The sequence below is a fragment of the Cucumis sativus genome, unplaced genomic scaffold, assembly GCF_000004075.3.
Source record: "Cucumis sativus cultivar 9930 unplaced genomic scaffold, Cucumber_9930_V3 scaffold100, whole genome shotgun sequence".
Classification (NCBI taxonomy): domain Eukaryota; kingdom Viridiplantae; phylum Streptophyta; class Magnoliopsida; order Cucurbitales; family Cucurbitaceae; genus Cucumis; species Cucumis sativus.
Window position 1 is genome coordinate 81,885 of NW_022279510.1, and position 19,255 is coordinate 101,139.

General features: G+C 34.9%; 1 protein-coding gene and 1 pseudogene across 10 annotated transcripts; one reads left to right on the top strand and one right to left on the bottom strand.

Moving 5' to 3' along the window:
* Positions 1-1,946: 1,946 nt before the first annotated feature.
* On the top strand, positions 1,947-4,366 carry LOC116405427. 10 transcript variants are annotated; one of them, XR_004218559.1, is made up of 5 exons: positions 1,947-2,114; positions 2,327-2,380; positions 2,724-2,802; positions 2,996-3,469; positions 4,001-4,366. XR_004218559.1 is itself a non-coding variant. In XM_031889449.1 (4 exons), the coding sequence occupies exons 2-4, from the start codon at positions 2,351-2,353 to the stop codon at positions 4,243-4,245; spliced, it is 354 nt and encodes a 117-aa protein (XP_031745309.1). In that variant the 5' UTR covers positions 1,947-2,114; positions 2,327-2,350; the 3' UTR covers positions 4,246-4,361. The 10 variants fall into 10 exon arrangements, 1 of the variants encoding a protein (XP_031745309.1); XR_004218558.1 differs by having other exon boundaries at positions 2,724-2,918; positions 4,001-4,365; XR_004218564.1 differs by having other exon boundaries at positions 2,724-3,492; positions 4,001-4,074; positions 4,190-4,250.
* A 12,548-nt stretch (positions 4,367-16,914) lies between these two features.
* The window catches only part of LOC116405425, a 42,016-nt pseudogene continuing 39,675 nt past the window's right edge, over positions 16,915-19,255 (bottom strand).

Genomic DNA, 19,255 nt, shown 5'->3' on the forward strand with positions numbered 1-19,255 from the left:
AGTTGAGTTAGCTGACTTTTTGGGTTCTTACATATGACTATGACTAATATTTTGTGATTCTGATCAGTGTTTGACGGTTTGTTTTTTTGTTAAAGTTTAAGGTCATAAACTTACATGAAGTAGGAAGTTTTTTGTTGTGCCGCTTCTTTATGACCTTAAACTTTATGTATAGAGGGGGGGGGGGGGGGTTGTTCATTCGTATATACTTTTGATTATTGTTGTAGCTGGCATGTTTTGTGACTTTGTAAGTTGATTTGAATTCATGCCAATGTAATGCCATATGAAATCTAATGTAAAGCCTATTTCATTATGTATATGTAAAGTCTTGGAATTGAATATTATATATGGTGAATGGTTTTATTTATATATTTTTGAGATTTGAAACTATATTGGATGAATATCAAATATCTATGAAACTGTTTCTGGACAATTACAGGACAATTACAGGACAATCATCGTTCCATTACAGCATAATTCAATTACAAATTATTTTTTTAAAAAAAATAAAAAAATGCTTGACGGTTTTAAAATGTCATGAACAATTGCAAGCTTGACGATTTTAAACTATCATGAACAATTGCATTTTTGACGGTTTACAAATGTCAAGAACAATTACATTCTTGACAGTTTTAAAATGTCATGAATATTAAAATTCTTGACGGTTTTAAAATGTCATAAATCAGTTCATCCTTGACGGTTTTAAAATGTCATAAATAATACCATTCTTGACGGTTCTAAAACGTCATGAACATAAGTATACTTGACGTTTCTAAAACGTCAACGTTCACTATTCTTGACGTTTAATCAACCGTCAAGAACTTTGCCTTTCTTGACGCTGGCTTCAACGACGGTTTTAAAACGGTCAAGAAAGCCTTCTCTTGACAGTTTAAAAACGTCAAGAGAGCCTGTTTTTGTAGTAGTGTGAAATGGGCTGACTTCGTGAGCTTGTCAACAATAAACCAAATTACTTTATAACCCTTCAGAGACCTTGGCAGTTCTAAAATGAAATCTATCACTAGAAGAAAACTACCCTACAATGACAGTTATATATCTCAAAAAATGAATGGAAGAAAAAAAAACTGTCACGAAATATAAAATTTCGCGTTTTTGGCGGGAAAAGACGGAATTTTTTGGAAAACACTTTTCGTGACAGTTATTAACTGTCATGTTAGGGTTAAAATTTTTTTCTTTTTTCCTTTTCTTTTCTTTTTCCTTTTTCTTTCTTTTCCCTATTTCCTTCTTCCTCCCCGTGCGTCCTTCCCCTTCTCCCCAGCCGCAACCGCCGCGCCTCTTCTCCTTCCTCCCGTATGCCGCGACGACTCCACCGTCTCCTTCTCCTTTCCTTCTCTTTTCTCTTTTCCTTCCGCCGTTCCCTTCCGTCTTTCTTTCCGCCGCAGCCCAGCCGCCCCATCCTTCCCCTTCTCTCCGTTCGCGAAGCAAAACCGCCACCGCTCCGCCGGTAAGCTTCTCTTCCTTATCTCTTTCTCTCTCTCTCTCTCTATGAAGTTCTTCATTGTCTCCATTGGATTGTTTCTTGATTTCAGTTTATCCCAATTTCATTGGATTGTTTCGTCGGTAAGATCTTATCCTCATTTCCAAAAGAGATGTCATGGCTAGTGTCGATTTCTTTGCAATCTTTAAAATTATTTTCTTTGTTTTCAAGAATTTCTGTAGGTTGGTGATGAAACATTTTGGTAGCTTACAATGTGTTTGATGAAATGCCTCAATGAAGCATTTGGTTGATTTTTGATTGATTTTTGTTCGTTCGAATTAGGAAATCAAGGCCAAAGGATAACAACTATATAAACTTTTGTTTGTTGTCTAATAATTAAGTTGTGGCATTGTGAATCTATCGAATGTGCTTTTTGAAGTTTATATCTAAAGTGATTTTAAATTTTAAATTTTGTTATGTCAAGAACGTATACGATATATATATCTTGTTTGTAGTTTGTAGTCATGAAAGTACCACCTTATTTTGTCAAAGGTGTCTATATATATATCTTGTTATATTTTTTTGCTAGTGTACATAAGGAGAAAAAAAAAAGAAAACGAAAAAGGATGGTAGTTAGTTTGGTGAAGGCTTGTGAAGGCTTGTGGAGGAAGAAAGTGTTTGGGTAAAGAAAGCTTTCCAAAATTTTGTTCTCGGCTTTAAATTCCATAGTGTATTTTGCTATGACTTTATTGGTGTTTTTTTTTCATCCAGAGGATGTAATTCTTTGAATTTGTGATCATGGATGTTTTAAATTTGAACATGATTGTGGGTTTGAAGAGATCTATCATTTGAATGGTGTGAAATTTGTTTTAAATTCTTTGGTTTATGATTTAGGCCAAAGAGATTGGAACGGTATAAATGAATCTCAACGGCCTAGGTATTGAGAAGGTTAGATCTCTTTCAACTCTTGATTTAGTACGCTTTCTCAATTTACTTGCTGCAACTTTGTTTCTTCGTTCTTTTATTCTTCATCTTCATTTCAAATAGGGGACGTCCCGGCTTTACCTTTTTTACCTTAGATGAATGCTGTTGTGAATTCTTCTTTTCTTTATACACATATGTGCAGAACCTTCATCGTATGAATATGTAAAAACAATAGTTATGAGTTGGTCTTATGGTAAATAGAGAGTATGGCATTGTTTTGTCTCATAATTTTATTGAATTGTGTTTTCTAACTTCGTTCTTTTAACTTTATAATTTTAAATGCAATGTTGATAATTTGTGATTTCAGAGAAGGCTTGATGACATATACACCATTTATTGCAAGAACTTGAAGAAGATGAGATATTGGTTGTTGAAGTTGAGAGCATGTATGTTGATCTTTTTAGTTATGTGGAACTTCATTTTTTATTTTAGATATCAAGAATACAAGTCAAAGTATATTACAACACATAAACAAGCCTTTTTCTCACAAGGATGAAGAATGGTACTTCTTGTCTTTTTACTTCCAGATTTTCTTTCCTTTTGTTATTCCCCCTAATTCAATCTCTTTTGCCTAATTAGGTTGGGAGACAAATATGATCCAACCAAGGGTTGCACAGTTATAGTTGTTTGATTTTGTAGGAATGTAATTTCTGGATGTAACTTCATACTTAGAACCGATTGATTCTTACAATTTAGTATTTTTTTTTCTCCATATTTATGTTATGAAATTTATTGGTTGTGGTATAGAGAGTTAAGTAGTAGTTCCCCAATATTTTGGGTTTCTACTTTGAGTTGGCTAGTTTATGGTCCTAGATCCTAGTAAAAATTTTATCTTTCTTTTGCCTTTATAAAAACATGTTTATATTTGTATAGATACTACTTTATTTTGTAATTTGGAATTGATATAGAGTATAGTTAGATTTTGGTTTGTTAATGGAGGAAGAAAATAAAGAATTAAAAGCTTGGAACTTCATGCATCTTTTTCTCTCACTCTTTTCTTGGTGAATGTATTCAAGTCTTGAAGATTATGTAGCAGAGTACTACCAGCAGCAGGTAGAAAGGCTTGTTCCGTACTTGTATGTTTTTTTATGATTAAGACATTCTTCACTGCTCAAACCCAAAATTTGTTTTCTTCTCTATCACTAAAAGCAATTTTGTTTTCGGTCTAAAGCGAAATATGTTTTCTTTTTTGCTTAGCAATATTAATTCTAGGCAAGTTGAGAATACATATTTTGATCTTGATTTCTGTTATACTGTGAAAAAGTTTCTATAATGCTTGTTGATTTCTTCAATTTGATCTGAGTAACTTTATTTTTTTAAGAACAAACGATCAGAGTTCACCACATGGTTGGTTGAAATAAATAAAAAGGTAAATTAACATTGGTAAATGTGTGAAATAGTTTTATGCAATGCTTGAATTTCCTTCATTTTTTACACATTTCATGCTTTCATTACGATGGAGCCTAGGAATGGAAGAAGAAAAAGAGACTTCAAGTTTCTATTTTGTTTCTATTTCAAGGACATGATTCCTAGACTTAAAAGTTAAAGTTCTTAGTTTTAATGTTATTCTCATTTTGTTTGTAGATTTTAAAGAGTTGAAGATAACAATCGATGAGACATTGAGCTTTGAGTTATGTGAGAGTTCTTTTTTAACTGAGGTAACTCTCTCTCCCTTGTTTCTTAATTCTCTCCCTTTGCTTTCCAAATTGCCTCCCAGGCCATCTTGCCATTGTGAAATACTATTGGAATGTGAGTTTATTGGAAGTTTAATAGGTAACTGCTTAGATTCTTCTGCTAAAGTTCAAAATGTCCACACCTCCAAGGAATAACTCACGGTAACACTCTTATCTCCATTTCTATATATGAATCTTTGACCCTTTTCTTTTCTTCTCTTATCATTTATGTTTTTCCTCTCTTTTGGCCTTATGGTTTCTGAGTTTTCCTTGGATTTTTCATTGCTTTGATCTTCTGCTTGGTTTGGTTATTTGGAATTGTTGGTTGATCCTACTGTTTTCTGTTGTTTTCTTTTTCCCTCTTTTGTTTCTGGTTTTAGCAAATTTGAACTCAGGCTGCTAGTTTTTATGATGTGTATCGGTTGAAGTTTCAAGTTGTTTATTCTGTTTGGAAATAAAAAAAAGATCTAGAGAATGGACGTTCTTCTTCTCCTTGATCTCTTTCTCCTCTTCTTAGGAACTTCATTTTCATTATCAGATTTGAAGAGGGACCACCATGAGTGGGGTAGTAAAATGAATAGAGAATGGGAGAGTGAGCTGGGTATGTTTTTGGTATGTGTATTCTAGAGAGAAAGAGTAGCAGTATGTTTTTGTTTACTGTGTTTGCCTAATATAGTCCTCATGGTCTTCTCTTTTCATTTCATGGAATCAAGTGTTGAAGTTCTGTTTGTGTTCTGTATTTTGTTGAGACGTTGATTTAGTTATTCATTGACTGTACGTATGTGTTATGGATTCTTTGTAGGTTCAACTGGAGTCGACAAGTTCATGAGTTTTGTTTCAAATATCATTTCCAGAAACGAACATTCTCGGTTGGTCCAGTCAAATATATTCGAATGTTATTTAAGATATTTTTGATTAAGGGCTAGTATTTCGTACATGTGGATTACTGAAACTTGTATTAAGATGTACAAATATTATAAATCGTATTATAGTGTATATATATTAAAGTGTTGGCTATTTTCTTGTACATTGGTGTGAAACTTGTATAATTTCAAATTTGTCATTCTCAGCTACATTATTGTCATTCTAATGGTTCGTGTAATGGTGGAGCTGCATGGAGAACAGGATAAAACTATAGGAAATTGAGAAATGTGATAGTTAATAGTTGTTGTAAATTCGCTAATGATGACAGTTATTTAATAAATAAATTGTCACGATTGCTCTATATGTGACAGGAATAACATGTCGTCATAAGATAAACAATGACAATTTTTTTTCAAAAAAAACTGTCACGATTACATTATATTTGACTGGAAAAAAATGTCGTCAATGACAAAACAATGACATTTAATGTTATCGAAAAACTGTCACGATTGCACAATCGTTGACTGGAAAAAAATGTCGTCAATAACTAAACAATGACATTTTTACAAAAAAAAACTGTCGCGAAAAAAATATTCATGACAATTAATACATGTCACGATAATAGAATTCGTGACAATTATTTAACTGTCGTTAATAAAGAAATGATGATAGTTATTGAATGTCATAAAATAAATTATGACAGTTATTGAATGTCATTGAATGTTGATTAACGACATTTATTTCATGTCATAAAATAACCTATTGCGACAGTTTTAAAAAACTGTCGTCGAAGGCCTTTCCATGACTCCCGCTTCTATGACTGAAAATAACTGTCGCGAAATCCGTTCGCGACAGTAAATAACTGTCGTCGTAGACCACTTTTGTACTAGTGTATAGACACATTCTCCCACTTCCATTCTGGCACACTCAAGGTTGCAAAAAACCTGTTGGCTTCTGTTTTAGTGTCTTCACCTGTTAGCAAACTAGAGACTTATTGACAAAGTCTGGCACTTCTCTCTTCATATTTTTCCACCAGTAAACTTGTTTTAAATATTTATACATCTTTGTACTATTTGGATGCATAGAAAGTGGAGAATTATGGGCCTCAACCAACAACTCTGTCTTAACTACACTGTCTGTTGGCACACATAACCGTCTCTCGAACATGAGTCCATCATCAGAGGATAAAGAGAACTCCTCAGCTTACCCTACTTCTGTTAAGCATCGCTTATCAACCAAATAAGGATCAGTGAGCTGAGCAATAATAATTCTCTGCCTCAAAGTTGGTTGTACTGACACCTGAGCTAACTGTGAGGTGACTTCTCCTACTAAAAATGCAATCTTAGCTTCTCAAGATCTATGTGCAAAGGAACCTGACTAGTAACGAGTGCTACAGAGTATGATACCTTCCTACTAACTCACGATCTCATGATCGTAGTCCTTGACCAACTCGAGCCATCCGCGCTATCTCATATTTATCTCATATTTAAGTCCTTACCAATTCAAGCTCTTATGGTCAATGAAGATCTGAATCTTCTCACCATATAAATAATGCGTCCAAATCTTAAGTGCAAAACTATTGCTGCCAAATCTAAATCATGTGTAGGGTAGTTCTGCTCATGGCTCTTCAACTGAGGAGAGGCATAAACAACCACCTTACCTTATTGCAGCAATACACAACTCAATCCTTTCTAGAGGCATCGCTGTAAATCACATAACTCCCAGATCCATCTGGCACTATAAGGACTGGTGTAGTAACAAGTTTCTGTTTAAGATCCTGGAAACTGCTCTCACATGCTGGGCTCCAAACAAAAGGATTCCCCTTCCTGGTTAGCTAGGTCAAAGGACTAGCTATACGAGAGAAGCCTTCCACGAACCTTCTGTAATAACCTATTAAACCAAAAAACTTTAAACTTCACTGACTGTACAAGGTCGAGGCCAAATGGTAACAACTTTAATCTTTGCTGGGTCTATAATAACTCCTTCACTGGACACTACATGGCCAAGGAACAAAACTTGCTTCAGTCAAAACTCACACTTGGAAAACTTGGCATATAGCCTATTGGCTCGAAGAGTCTCTAATACCTTATGCAAATACTCCTCATGCTCAGCCTCTGTCTTGGAGTAAACCAAGATGTGATCAATAAAAAATATCACAGAAGTGTCTAAGAAATCCTTAAGCACCACCTTATTCATCAAATCCATAAATACACCAGGAGCATTTGTCGAGCCAAAGGACATCACAATAAACTCGTAATGTCCATATCTGGAAAGGCAGTCTTGGGAATATCACTGTCTCTAATCCTCAACTGGTGATATCCTGATCGTAAATTGATCTTAGAGAACACAGTGGCTCCTAAAACTGATCAAACAAGCCATCAATCCTGGGCAATGAATATTTGTTCTTGACTATCACCTTATTAAGCTTTTTATAGTAAATGCAAAGACACATCAACCCATCTTTCTTCTTCACAAATAATGTGGTGCTCCCCAAGGTGACATACTAGATCGAATAAAGCCCTTGTCCTATAATTCTTGCAACTAGACCTTCAACTCCTTCAGCTCAGCTGGAGCCATTCTGTATGGAGCTCTCGATATGGGACCAGTGCCTGGTTTCAGTTCAATAGCAAAATCAACCTCTTTGTGAGGAGAAAGTCTTGAAAGCTCTTCTAAAAAAACATCGGGGTATTTCCTTACCATTCATTCAGATGATAAGGATACATCGGGCTCTCTGGTATCTACAACACTAGCCAAGATACTCTAAGTACCTTGGTTGAACAACTTACTGGCCTTCATGGTTGAGATAACTTTGGGTAGGCCACAGTCCCCGCCCCCTTATACTTTAAACTAGTCGCCTCATGAGGGTTAAAAACTACCTCCTTGCGAGAATAATCTATGTTTGCATGGTTAGCAGATAGCCAATTCATGCCCATATTACATCAAAGTCTTGCATGTGTAATACTAATAAAGTTACATCTAAAACATGATATGCTATTTCTATTTAACATGTTTTTATCTTTCCTTTCGACAACATAATTTCTCCAGATGGAGTAGAGACAAATAACATATAACTCAAGGGTTCTACTTGTAAACTCATATGTTGAACAAAAATTGGCGATATAAAAGAATGAGAGGACCCCGAGTCAAATAATAATAAAGCAAAGTGCTCCAAGATTAGGAGTGTACCTATCACCACTGTGTAAGCTTTCTCAGCCTCCTGTTGATTAGTGGCAAAAACTCACCCCTATCGAGATGTAGAAGTCTAGTTCGAGATAGGTTCAAACTATTTCTGAGGGTAATTATCAGCTATATATATGTCAGGTTGCCTACACTTGTAGCATATACTACTTCCTATTAGGCAATGACCTGAATGAGACCTTTCACAATTAGAACACATGTATACTTCCTTCAAGGTTTTGCCTGCCTCAACAACCTACTGTCTAAGCTGCTGGAACAAACCACCTAATCTCAAATTCCTTTGTGGTGCTACTGTAGGCTACTGCTAAGCCTTCCTTTTCTACCCTACAATTGGACCATTCTCTACAGCCTTGGCCATCTTTATCCTCTCATGCAAACTCAAATCCACTGTCATGTGTAGTGCATCATCTTAGGTAGCTAGTCTAAAGACTCTAACGAAACCCTGGATCTCCTACTTAATGCCTTTGACAAACTTGTCAACTCTCTCAGTCTCAGTTCTCACTAACTCAGGTGCAAATCGGGATAACACATCGAATTCTTGATCATACTCCTCTATGGCCATATTGCCTTGCTCCAACTTTAAGAACTCTTGACACGAAGAAGAATTTGGCATGAAAATTCTCCTTAAACTACTTTTAGGTGATCTGACTCATATCTCCACCCAACATCCTCTATGTGGACTTCCACTAGCCTCTGTCTCTATCAGTCAGTAAGAACACGACGCACTAAACTTTCTGGTCATTGGAGCACTTCATGTAACGAAAGATAGTCTTCACCGAACTCAACCACATCTGCGCCTTGGTGGAGTTTGCCAAGGATCCATCGAAAGTCCGAGGGTTATACTTCCTGAAATCCCTCAGGTGTTTGGCTTCTGCTGAAAGCATATCAAGTAGGTTATATGCTACAATTGGGGCCTAAACTCCCGCAACTGGGATCTAAACACTTGCAGCCGGTGTCCGTACATGAGTTGTTTGGATATCCTAGGTAGGTTGTCACTGTGCCAATACTTTGAACAATAAGTCTATGTACATTTGCTCCATGGCAGCAAGGTATGCATGAGTGAGGTGTAACTTGTACAACATGCTGTCCTTAAGGCTGGTTACGTCTAAAAATTATTTAAATTCAAAAACTGTAACACCCAAAAATTAAGGTAATTTTATTTTTTTAATTATCTTAGTTTAATTTAATTTATGATGGATTTAATTGGGTGTTATAATTTTTTTAGTATTGTGGAAATTGTGATTAATTGAATGTTCAGTGGAAGATTATTTAATTAATTATACTATTGAAAATTTTGGTGAGATTTAAGTTTATTGGTTAATTATATATGTATATAATTAATTAAGTTATGGAAGGGTAGAATAATATATTATTGATTTTTTTTAGGAAAGATATTTTTTAGAGAGAAAATAATTATATTGTGGAAAATCTAATTATTTGGAAAGATATTGTATTTTTGGGGAAAGTAAAAAGTTTGGTTTGATGGGTATTTAACGAGGAGAGAAAGTATGATTTGATTTTGGTTAATTTGTTAATTAGCAAAAGAAAAGGAATAATGATAATAATAATAAATATCATTATTATTATTATATATAATTAACCCTTGTGAAACGTGCAAAAAAGGGAACTATTCATCATCTTCTTAATTCTTCACAAACCCCAGCCGCCATCGTGCTCCGTTGCAAGGATCACCGCTCGTCGTTTGTTGACACCGTCATTCCTCCTTTGTTCCTTAGTGACGAAGTCGCACAAGCCGACTATGCACCCCCACCTCCTACGTTTGCATGTAGGTGAAGCCGAGGAATCTCTCTCTTTTCATTTCATCAATCATCTAGTTTTTGAACGTTTTCATTAAGCCTTACCGTCGTTAAGTTCTGTCTCGTGCCACCCAGATCTCATTGCCGGCAATCGTTAAACGAACCCTTGCTTGAGCAAGTCGATCTGTGCATCACAGAGCCACTTATCTACTCCTTCGTAAATCGCGCTTGTCACAGCCGATTTCTTTCTCCTTTTTGAGTTGTGCACCCGAGCTGACTGCCAAGTCGATTCTCCTCCTGCAGAGCCGCGTGGGCCATTTCTGCCTTAGTTTAAGCCAAGTTGCTTTTTGGTATCTCTTGAGCTGTGTTGGTTTGGTATGCCCAAATGAATATTTTTTGGATCTTAAATAAGTTTACAATGGAATGAGTTAAATTATTTTTGTTTGAAGGTTCAAGTGTTAATTTGAGGATTTGAGACTCCGAAATTTTCCATTCAAGGTTTTGTTTGATTCAACCTTAATCTTGGGGGTCAGTTTGGATGCTTAATTAAATAGTTGGAAGTTTGGATGCTTAATTAAATAGTTGGGTGATGGTTGACAAAATTAATAATTTTAATTTTGTTTATGTTTATGACTGAATTAGTTGATAATTAATCTCCAGGTAAGAAGTTTTATTATTAGATCCTTACATTATGTTTTCCCTTAGTATGCATTAACGTAGCCATGATGCATGTGATGTGACTGTGAAGAATGTTAGATAATGATAGCTACATAAAAAATCGTTATGTATGACTAAGATATGTGATGACCACGATATGTTATGAATGAGATATACTATGGTTGAGATACATCATGTTTGAGATATGTTATTTATGTTATGTTATATGTATAGACTATGATGTTGTGTTAGCTTTACCTGTTAGAGTCGTATCATATGGGTGTCCCTCGGGATCACCACCTATTTATGTTTGTGTGGCTTAGCTTTTATATGTGAATCAATAGGATCACTTACACTTCTTTAGGGTGACTCCTTCGGGTTCACCAAGAGTCTAGATGTGTTCCTACAAGATCACTGGATAGCGTACGTTTGGGAGCACAATAGATATTCGATATTTTCTTACAGGACTATAACGAGAGGTTAACAGACACGTAGCAGGAGTAGTAGTGGGTCTCTTACTTAGTATAAATTTATACTCACCCTTTTCTATGTTTAATTTTTCAGGTAAAGGAGCAGGTAAAGGCAAGCTCGCGAATGGCAAGAAGTGACCGTGGATCGTCATAGGGAACATCTTATGTTTTCTTCCACATTTATGTTTTGAGTATTAAATTTATTTCAGAACCCATGTTTACTTTTAGATATATTTTTTTTATTTTAAATAGGTTCCGAACTAATATTTATTATATACTTTACTTATATTTTATGAGTGTTTCTTTTTAAAACTTAGTATTTTCTTGATTTAAATAAAAAGTCTTTATTTGTTTTAGTGGTAATGATCTCACCTTAGTATAAAGTGTTGGATCGTTACAGAAAGGTATTTTAGAAACACTTTTCGAGGAACATTGTTCAATCTGCATACCCCCAAAACGAGCAAGGCAATTGAGCATGACTCATCATTAAACGAACCATGTCTAACAAGGTTTTATTTCTCATTTCTAATATACCATTTTGTTGAGGTGTACCAGGTGCTGAAAGTTGTAATTGATTCCATGTTCTATCTATCATCTCAAATCCATATACTCTCCACCTCGATCAGATAAAAGTATTTTAATTTTTTTACTTGATAGATTTTTAACTTCAGCCTTATACTTCTTGAACTTTCCAAGAGCTTCAGACTTACGTTTCATTAAGTATAAATAATCATACCTTGAATAATCATCTATAAAAGAGATGAAGTATTCAAAACCTTCTCTAGCTTTTACATTCATTGGACCATAGTGTCTGAATGTATAAGTTCTATGGGCTCTTTGGCTCCATAGCATTTTCTAGTAAAAGGTCTCTTTAGTCAACTTTTCTTCAAGACAAGATTCACATGGAGGCAATGAATCATCTTCTAACTCATTTAGAAGTCCATTCTTTACCAATCTCCCGATCCTATCGAGATTAATATGACCTAATCTTGAATGCCAAAGATAGGTATTATTTTGAGTATTAGCAGTTTTAAACATCTCATGATTTAAAATTGCTTTCGCTTTGTTAGGTCTTAATACATACAAAAGTTGTCTTCAAGCTTAGCTGAACAAATGTGTACACCATTCTTAGAAATGAACACTTCATTTAAAGAAAAATGTTACATTATATGATTGTTCAATAAGACAAGAAATAAATATAAGATTCCTTTTAATCTTAGGAACTATATACAAGTTTTTTAAAAACAAGAATCTATTTTAAAAAAAAATTTAACATCTCCCATTACACGAGCTGAAATGGCATCTCTCGTTTTAACTTTGAGTGTATCTCATCCTCCTCGAGCTGCTTAAAGGAACTAGTTTTATGTAAAGAAGAGCAAACATGACTAGTGGCTCCTAAATCAAGTATCTAGACATTTTGGTCATTTTCCACTAAACATGTTTCTAAGGCAAGTAATTATATTTACTTTCTTTTTAATTCTTCTTAAATATCTCTTGAAGCGAATCCTTGATCTGACGTCTAATGACCATGGTTTTGTGTTTCTTGCTTAGTATGTCAGACATACTAGACAAGAGATACACACAGGCCTTGTCATTGGCCTTTGTCCAATGATTATATGCATCCCTAAAATTTTTAGATGCATTTCGAGCAGAGGAAGTAGCAAAATGGTGTAGTTGAAAGGAAAAATCGTACTTTGCAAGAATTTGCTAGATCAATGTTGAATGAGTATGGTTTACCTAAATATTTTTGGACGGAAGCCGTTCACACCGCTTGCTATGTTTCAAATAGAGTTTTAGTTAGACCCTCTTTAGATAAAACTCCTTATGAACTTTGGCATGGTAAAATTCCAAATATTGGGTATTTCAAAGTTTTCGGTTGTAAATGTTTTATTTTGAATAACAAAGAAAAACTTGGAAAATTTGATTCTAAGACGGATGTTGGTATTTTTCTAGGATATTCCTCTACTAGTAAAGCTTGACAAAGATGAAAAAGGTAAGTGTGTGGATATAAAGACTTATCGAGGTATGATCGGATCTTTACTTTATTTGACCGCTAGTAGACCCGATATCATGTTTAGTATATGTCTTTGTGCTAGATTTCAATCTTGTCCTAAAGAATCACATTTCCAAGTCGTTAAAAGGATACTTAAATATTTGCTTGGAACTATTGATGTTGGATTATGGTATCCTAGAAATGTTGAGTTTAATTTGGTAGGATATTCCGATGCGGACTTTGCCGGTAGTTTACTTGACCGTAAAAGTACTAGTGGGACTTGTCAATTTCTTGGTAGTTCCTTAGTATCTTGGTTTAGTAAAAAGCAAAATTCGGTTGCCTTATCCACTACCGAAGCGGAATATATTGCAGTTGCTAGTTGTTGTGCACAAATTCTTTGGATGAAACAAGCTCTTTGTGATTTTGGATTAAAATTTGATAATGTGCCTATATTTTGTGATAATACTAGTGCCATAAATTTGACTAAAAATCCTATTCATCATTCTAGAACTAAGCATATAGATATTAGGCATCACTTTATTAGAGAGCATGTACAAAATGGTCATATTACTCTTGAGTTTGTAAGCTCCAATAATCAATTAGCGGATATATTTACCAAGCCTTTGAGTGAAGAAAGCTTTTGTAAAAATAGGCTTGAGCTTGGAATTATTCGTTGGGATGCATCTTGATAATAGAATTACTTGTTGATCATGTGTGTTTCAAGTTATTTTTCTTCAATGATTTGTCATCATCAAAAAGGGGGAGATTGTTGGCTTTTTGGCCCTTAATCTCAAATTTATTTATTTTAATTATTCAATTAATTTATGTTTTGATGATAACAAATCTAAATTTTTTATTGACAATTTTATTAATTTGAATAGCCATATCGTAGAGCTTGGAAAAATGATTCTAACGCCTCTTGAATCACCCAAATCGAAGTTCAAATGAAGAAAATATTGCTAAAAGAAGGTTAACAAAAAAATCCCGAGATGGTGACGTGGCGACCAAGCATTCAATTTGAACCAATTAGAGAAAGCCACTTGGAGCAATGAAGGAGTAACAAATGTGGCTTTTTGTTATGTTTTATTGGCTTTTATAAGGAAAATGAATTTAAAAAGAAAATGATTTTAATATTATTATTTTTTCTTGTGTCTAACGGCTAGTTGTTTTAAAAGATGGTGAAGTTGCTTTATTGATTTCTTTTTAAACAAAGTATTTTGAAAAGACATATTATTATATTATTATTTGTATTGTGTCTAACGACTAATTAAGTTTAAATCTCAACCATTCATTTTTCTTTTACTTATATCTAATGACCCAAACGATTTTGAATTTATCTTTCCTCTCTTTTTAAATACTTCACATTTACACAAGATCACAACATCTTTACAATCCTCAAGCAAAAAGCCAACATTGTTATTCTCTCTAAAGCTTCCAATTTTTATTCTTTTCATCTTATTCTTGAGAGCTTCTTATTGTATTGTGAGGATTAAATTTGTGAGCTTCAAATTATATACTCACTCTTTTAGAGAGTTTTCTTTTGTATGATTTAAAAACTTCAACATATTGTAACGGTTGGATCATAACCCGTGGAAAGGATCGGGTTTGCTCTTGAACCCGAAAAAGGAGCAAGAATCGGTTCGGCTCAAATCCGTGGAAAGAGTCCAAAGAAGATTTTCAATCAAAATCCAAGAGGTGCTTGGGAAAGTGGATGTAGGTTGAGTTTAACCGAACCACTATAAAATTACGGTGTCTTCTTCTCTAACTCTTTTCTAATTATTTTTTAATTTAATTTTAGTTACATACTCTTATTGGTTGAGTTTGATTGCATACTTCCATTCATATATTTTTATCAATCTTGTTATTTAACAAAGTTTACAAAGTTCTTTATTTAAATTTAAAAAGTATCTAATTAGTTGATTTTACATTTTATTTGTCAAAAAAGTTTATTTAAACCCTATTCACCCCCCTCTAGGGTTGCCATACCGATCCAAAAATTGGTATCAGAGCAAGGTTGCTCATCTTGAAATTTTAATTTCTTGATAAACTTTATTGTTAGAGCATTATGGCAAACCTATTGGCAAATGGTATTGTTGAAGGTCAATCTACTTGTTGCTCATCACTGTAGCATGATAATTGAAATGACCTTAGGGTGGGGATTGAAATCAAGAGCTACAACAAACATCCCTGTGGAGGAAGAACTACAAAAAACATCGTTGAAGAAGCAGTCCATTCTCTTCTTCTATGTAATCCATAAGCATGAATCATATGTGTCCACATAATCCCTTTTTATTCATTGAAAAGGATATGTTAGAGTGAGTAGGCCCAAATATCATTGGGAATAGGAGTAGACCATCCAAAGGAGAAGACAGTACACCATGAATCTGTACAAAGGAATATATTCCTCCCATTACCAAGCTTAAACTTTGCAACTTGAAATGCTGATCCATGGACTTTTCAAACCTAAACCAAGCTTACCCGAAGTGCACCAAAGATTTGGATCAACTCCATGAATACTTCTAACAATTTTGCACCATAAAGAGTCCTGCTCCTTAAGGATTCTCCAACTCCATTTAAACAATAAAGTTGTATTTCTGTTTTCATTTCCAATCCCTAGACCACCATCTTTTAGAGCTTTCGAAGTTAACTCCTGTTTAACCAAAGGATTCAGCTTGTTGTCTTTTTGACCTTCCCAAAAGAAGTTACATAAAAGTCTCCAATTCTTGTATCACCAAGAAAGGCATTTGGAATAAGGACATATTATAAGTTGGTAGGTTGGCCAAAACTGAATTACATAAAGTTTAACGGGTCATTGATTCCTCTGCTTCTTTTACTGTTAAATCCCTAATTGATGATTTAACTTGTTCAATAGAGTCCTCTACCAGAAATCTTTATTCTATTATTCGGTCTGATCACTACCCAAAGAAAATTAAATTATTCTGGGAACTTAGTCACGGTGCCATTAATACTGCTGATTGCCTCCAATGCCAAATGTCGTATATGTCTTTTTCTCCCTCTTGGTATGTTGTGTGTCAAACTGCTGCGGAATCTGCCTCTCACCAATTTGCGCACCGTTCCTTTGCTACTCAGTTTTGGCACATCATCTGGGATGCTTTTTGGTTGGTCGATCTCTCTTTCCAATAAAAACTTCTTGGTGGGTCACCTTTTTGTGGGATGTAAAAAGACAATTTGGTTGGCTATTGTTCGTGCCTTCTCCTAGACTTTATGGACTGAGCACAATAGGAGGCTGTTTCAGGACTCTACTGCCTCTTGTACTTCTTTTTTGGACACCATTTTATCTACTGCTTTTTATTGGTACAAAAATGGGCACCCTTTTAAGAACTATAGTCTCTCCTTTCTCTTTTCTAATTGGCTATATTTTTTTAATCACCTTTAGGAGTTTGGGTTTCCCCTGTTTCATTTTATCAATGAAATGTTTCTTATCTTAAAAAAAAAAAAAAGTTAAACGGCCCCTCTGGACAAGTTATACCCTTTTCCATTTATCGAGTTTCAAATGGACTTCATCTATAACAGGCTGCCAAAAAGACTGCTGTTTAGAATAACACCAAGAGGTAAGCCAAGATATATAAAGGCAATTACCAGCCTCCCAATTCAGCCTTGAAGAAGTAGAGATCAATGTAGCCTCATCAATATTGCCTCCATATAATGCTTACTTCTCCCAATTAACTTGCTGCCCTGAGCACAATTCGAAGAGAATATCTAACATGGCTTCTATTTTTTATTCTAAAATCTTTCAATCCTGCAATCATAGACGATACCTTTCTTTTTGTAAATAAGGATAAGTAGGACGTGGGGAGTTTGAAAGGGTTGCTTGTAGAAGAGTTAGATGAACCCCCCCCCCCCCCTCCCCCGAGTGGTTCCATGATTGTAAACATCTCTCAACTTTCACAATCATAGGAGTTCAAAAGGATAACATACGAGGCTTGTACTTTTTGTGAGATTGTGGAGTGCATAATGAATCTAAAGAATATTTAAGGTAACAGATAGCCTCCTAACAATGAAATGCATTGAAAGAAAATGTTGCACTAAGAAAAATAAATAACGAATTCTGCTCAATATAATAAAAATCAAACAAATCAACATAATGGACTTACTGTATTGCCTTTCTCTATGTACCAATGAAGCCTATCAACAATCTGCATTGCAGAAGACATTTTAGTATTTACAAGGACTATGAAATGGAAAAAATAATGAGAGCGAGAAAAAATTAAACAGGAAAAATAATGGAGAAAACACGTCCATATGTCTGGACAGCAAAAAAGACCGGCTGCTAACAATTTCCTTCTGCTATCACACATTGATGTTTTATAAGAGACATCATCAGACAAAAGCGAAGTAGAAACAGCTTAGGGACGGTGAAAAGTGAACCCCATCCCAAAAAAACTAATTGCAGAAAATTTGACCAATTGTTGTGATGCAAAGAAATTGGATAATTGCAAAAGAATTGGCTATAACTATGAGCCCACCACAAGGAGATGAGTTGTAAATTTCCACCAAAAGAAGTTATATCAGAAGACTTAGCTTCAAAAAGTTTAAAGTTACTTTCAAGCCAACGCAACTAAAGGAATGCCCCGACAGCATACCCCAAAGGACTTCAACTTCACTTGAGAAAGCCAGTCATCAATATGATTAGAATTAGAAAGACAAGCGGAAATCTGAAGGTACTAAGCAGAAAGCTTCTTCCCTTGGAAGCAAAGAAGCAATGAGGAAAAAGGTGATAAATATTGTCCTCCTTTTCCATATACAAACTGCATATGAACAGGCAAAAAGGTTAAACCTCATCAAATTCTGAAGCCTATCCTGATTATTAAGACTCTTATAATCTCAGGACCATATAAACACTTCCATGTTCTTTGCGATCTGAAAATTCAATACACTTTTAATAAGTCAGGACATCAAAGAAGTATTCACTTTAGAAATATTCATAAATGCCTCCTCCCACTTTGTGAAGAGGGATAATGTGAAGAAACTAATTTTGCAAGGGGGTTCGGGTGATACCCAGTACAGAAGAGAAGTCCAATTGTAAAAAAAACATTTCATTTATAAATGAAATCTGGGGAAAACCCCAAACACCTAAAGGAACTTATAGAAGAGAAGGATGTCCAATTGTTAACTAAAATAGATTATCTATAGAGAGAGGGGGGCTTAGCTTTACACCAAGGAAAAGAAATAGACAGAACAAATTCCATAAAATATTGAACAAGGAAGAAGAATCATGAAAAAGCCACTTATTCCTTTCACCCCACAGATACCAAAAGAACGCCGCATGTCAACCAAAGTGTCATCTTTGTACCACCAAAGGGTTGACCCACCAGAAGAGAAGCCAATGTGTCCAAAATGTTATTAAGACACGTATAAGACCATCAAAAAGCCTAAAAAGAATATCCCAAAAATTGGCAGCAAGAGGAAAATGGAAAAACAAATGGATCGAAGATTCAGCGTAGCAGCAACACATGTGACACCAAGAAGGAGAAATAGACATATAAAGCATGCAACGTGGAAGACAATCAGCAGTATTGATGGCACCCCAACTAAGATCTTAAAGAAAAATTTTCATCGTTTTAGGAAAATCTATCTTTCCAAATCACAGAACAAAAATCAGACAATAATGGATCAACCGTGCCCACTAAGTCAGCTATAAGGGATCTAACAGTAAAACCAGAAGTAGGATCAAGAGGCCACAACCAAGAATCCAAATAGCAGTGCAAGCTAACAGCAGCCAGGTGGAGAGATACTAAGGCCCTTTTGACCAAGTGGATTCAAAGATATTACAAGCAAAAGTTCTCTGTTGGGTGGAAGGTGCTCACAGCTTATTATAGCTCCTCACATTTCCAACCAAAAGCCTATTCTCAGTGTCAAGTCTTCCTCATATATCCCACGGAAAAGGATTATAAGCTACTGCCTATTGTCATCTTCCTTTTTCCCATATTTCTTTCAAGATTGGAATGGGTCAATACTTTGTTTTCAATCCACTTGGAGATCAAAAGGAACTGGATGGATCTTTCTTGAAGCTCATGGAAAATCAGGAAGAATGTTAACCAAGTGAGATGAAAGTAAATTTTCTTTTATTGAAGTATTGAAAGGGGCCACTCACTGTCAGTTAAATGCAGAACAATGTGCAATAAGTTGTGTTGGGTAACCAATATTTATGGACCTACTGATTACAGAGAGAAAATTCATTTGGTCAGAGCTGCTCTCCCTCATTG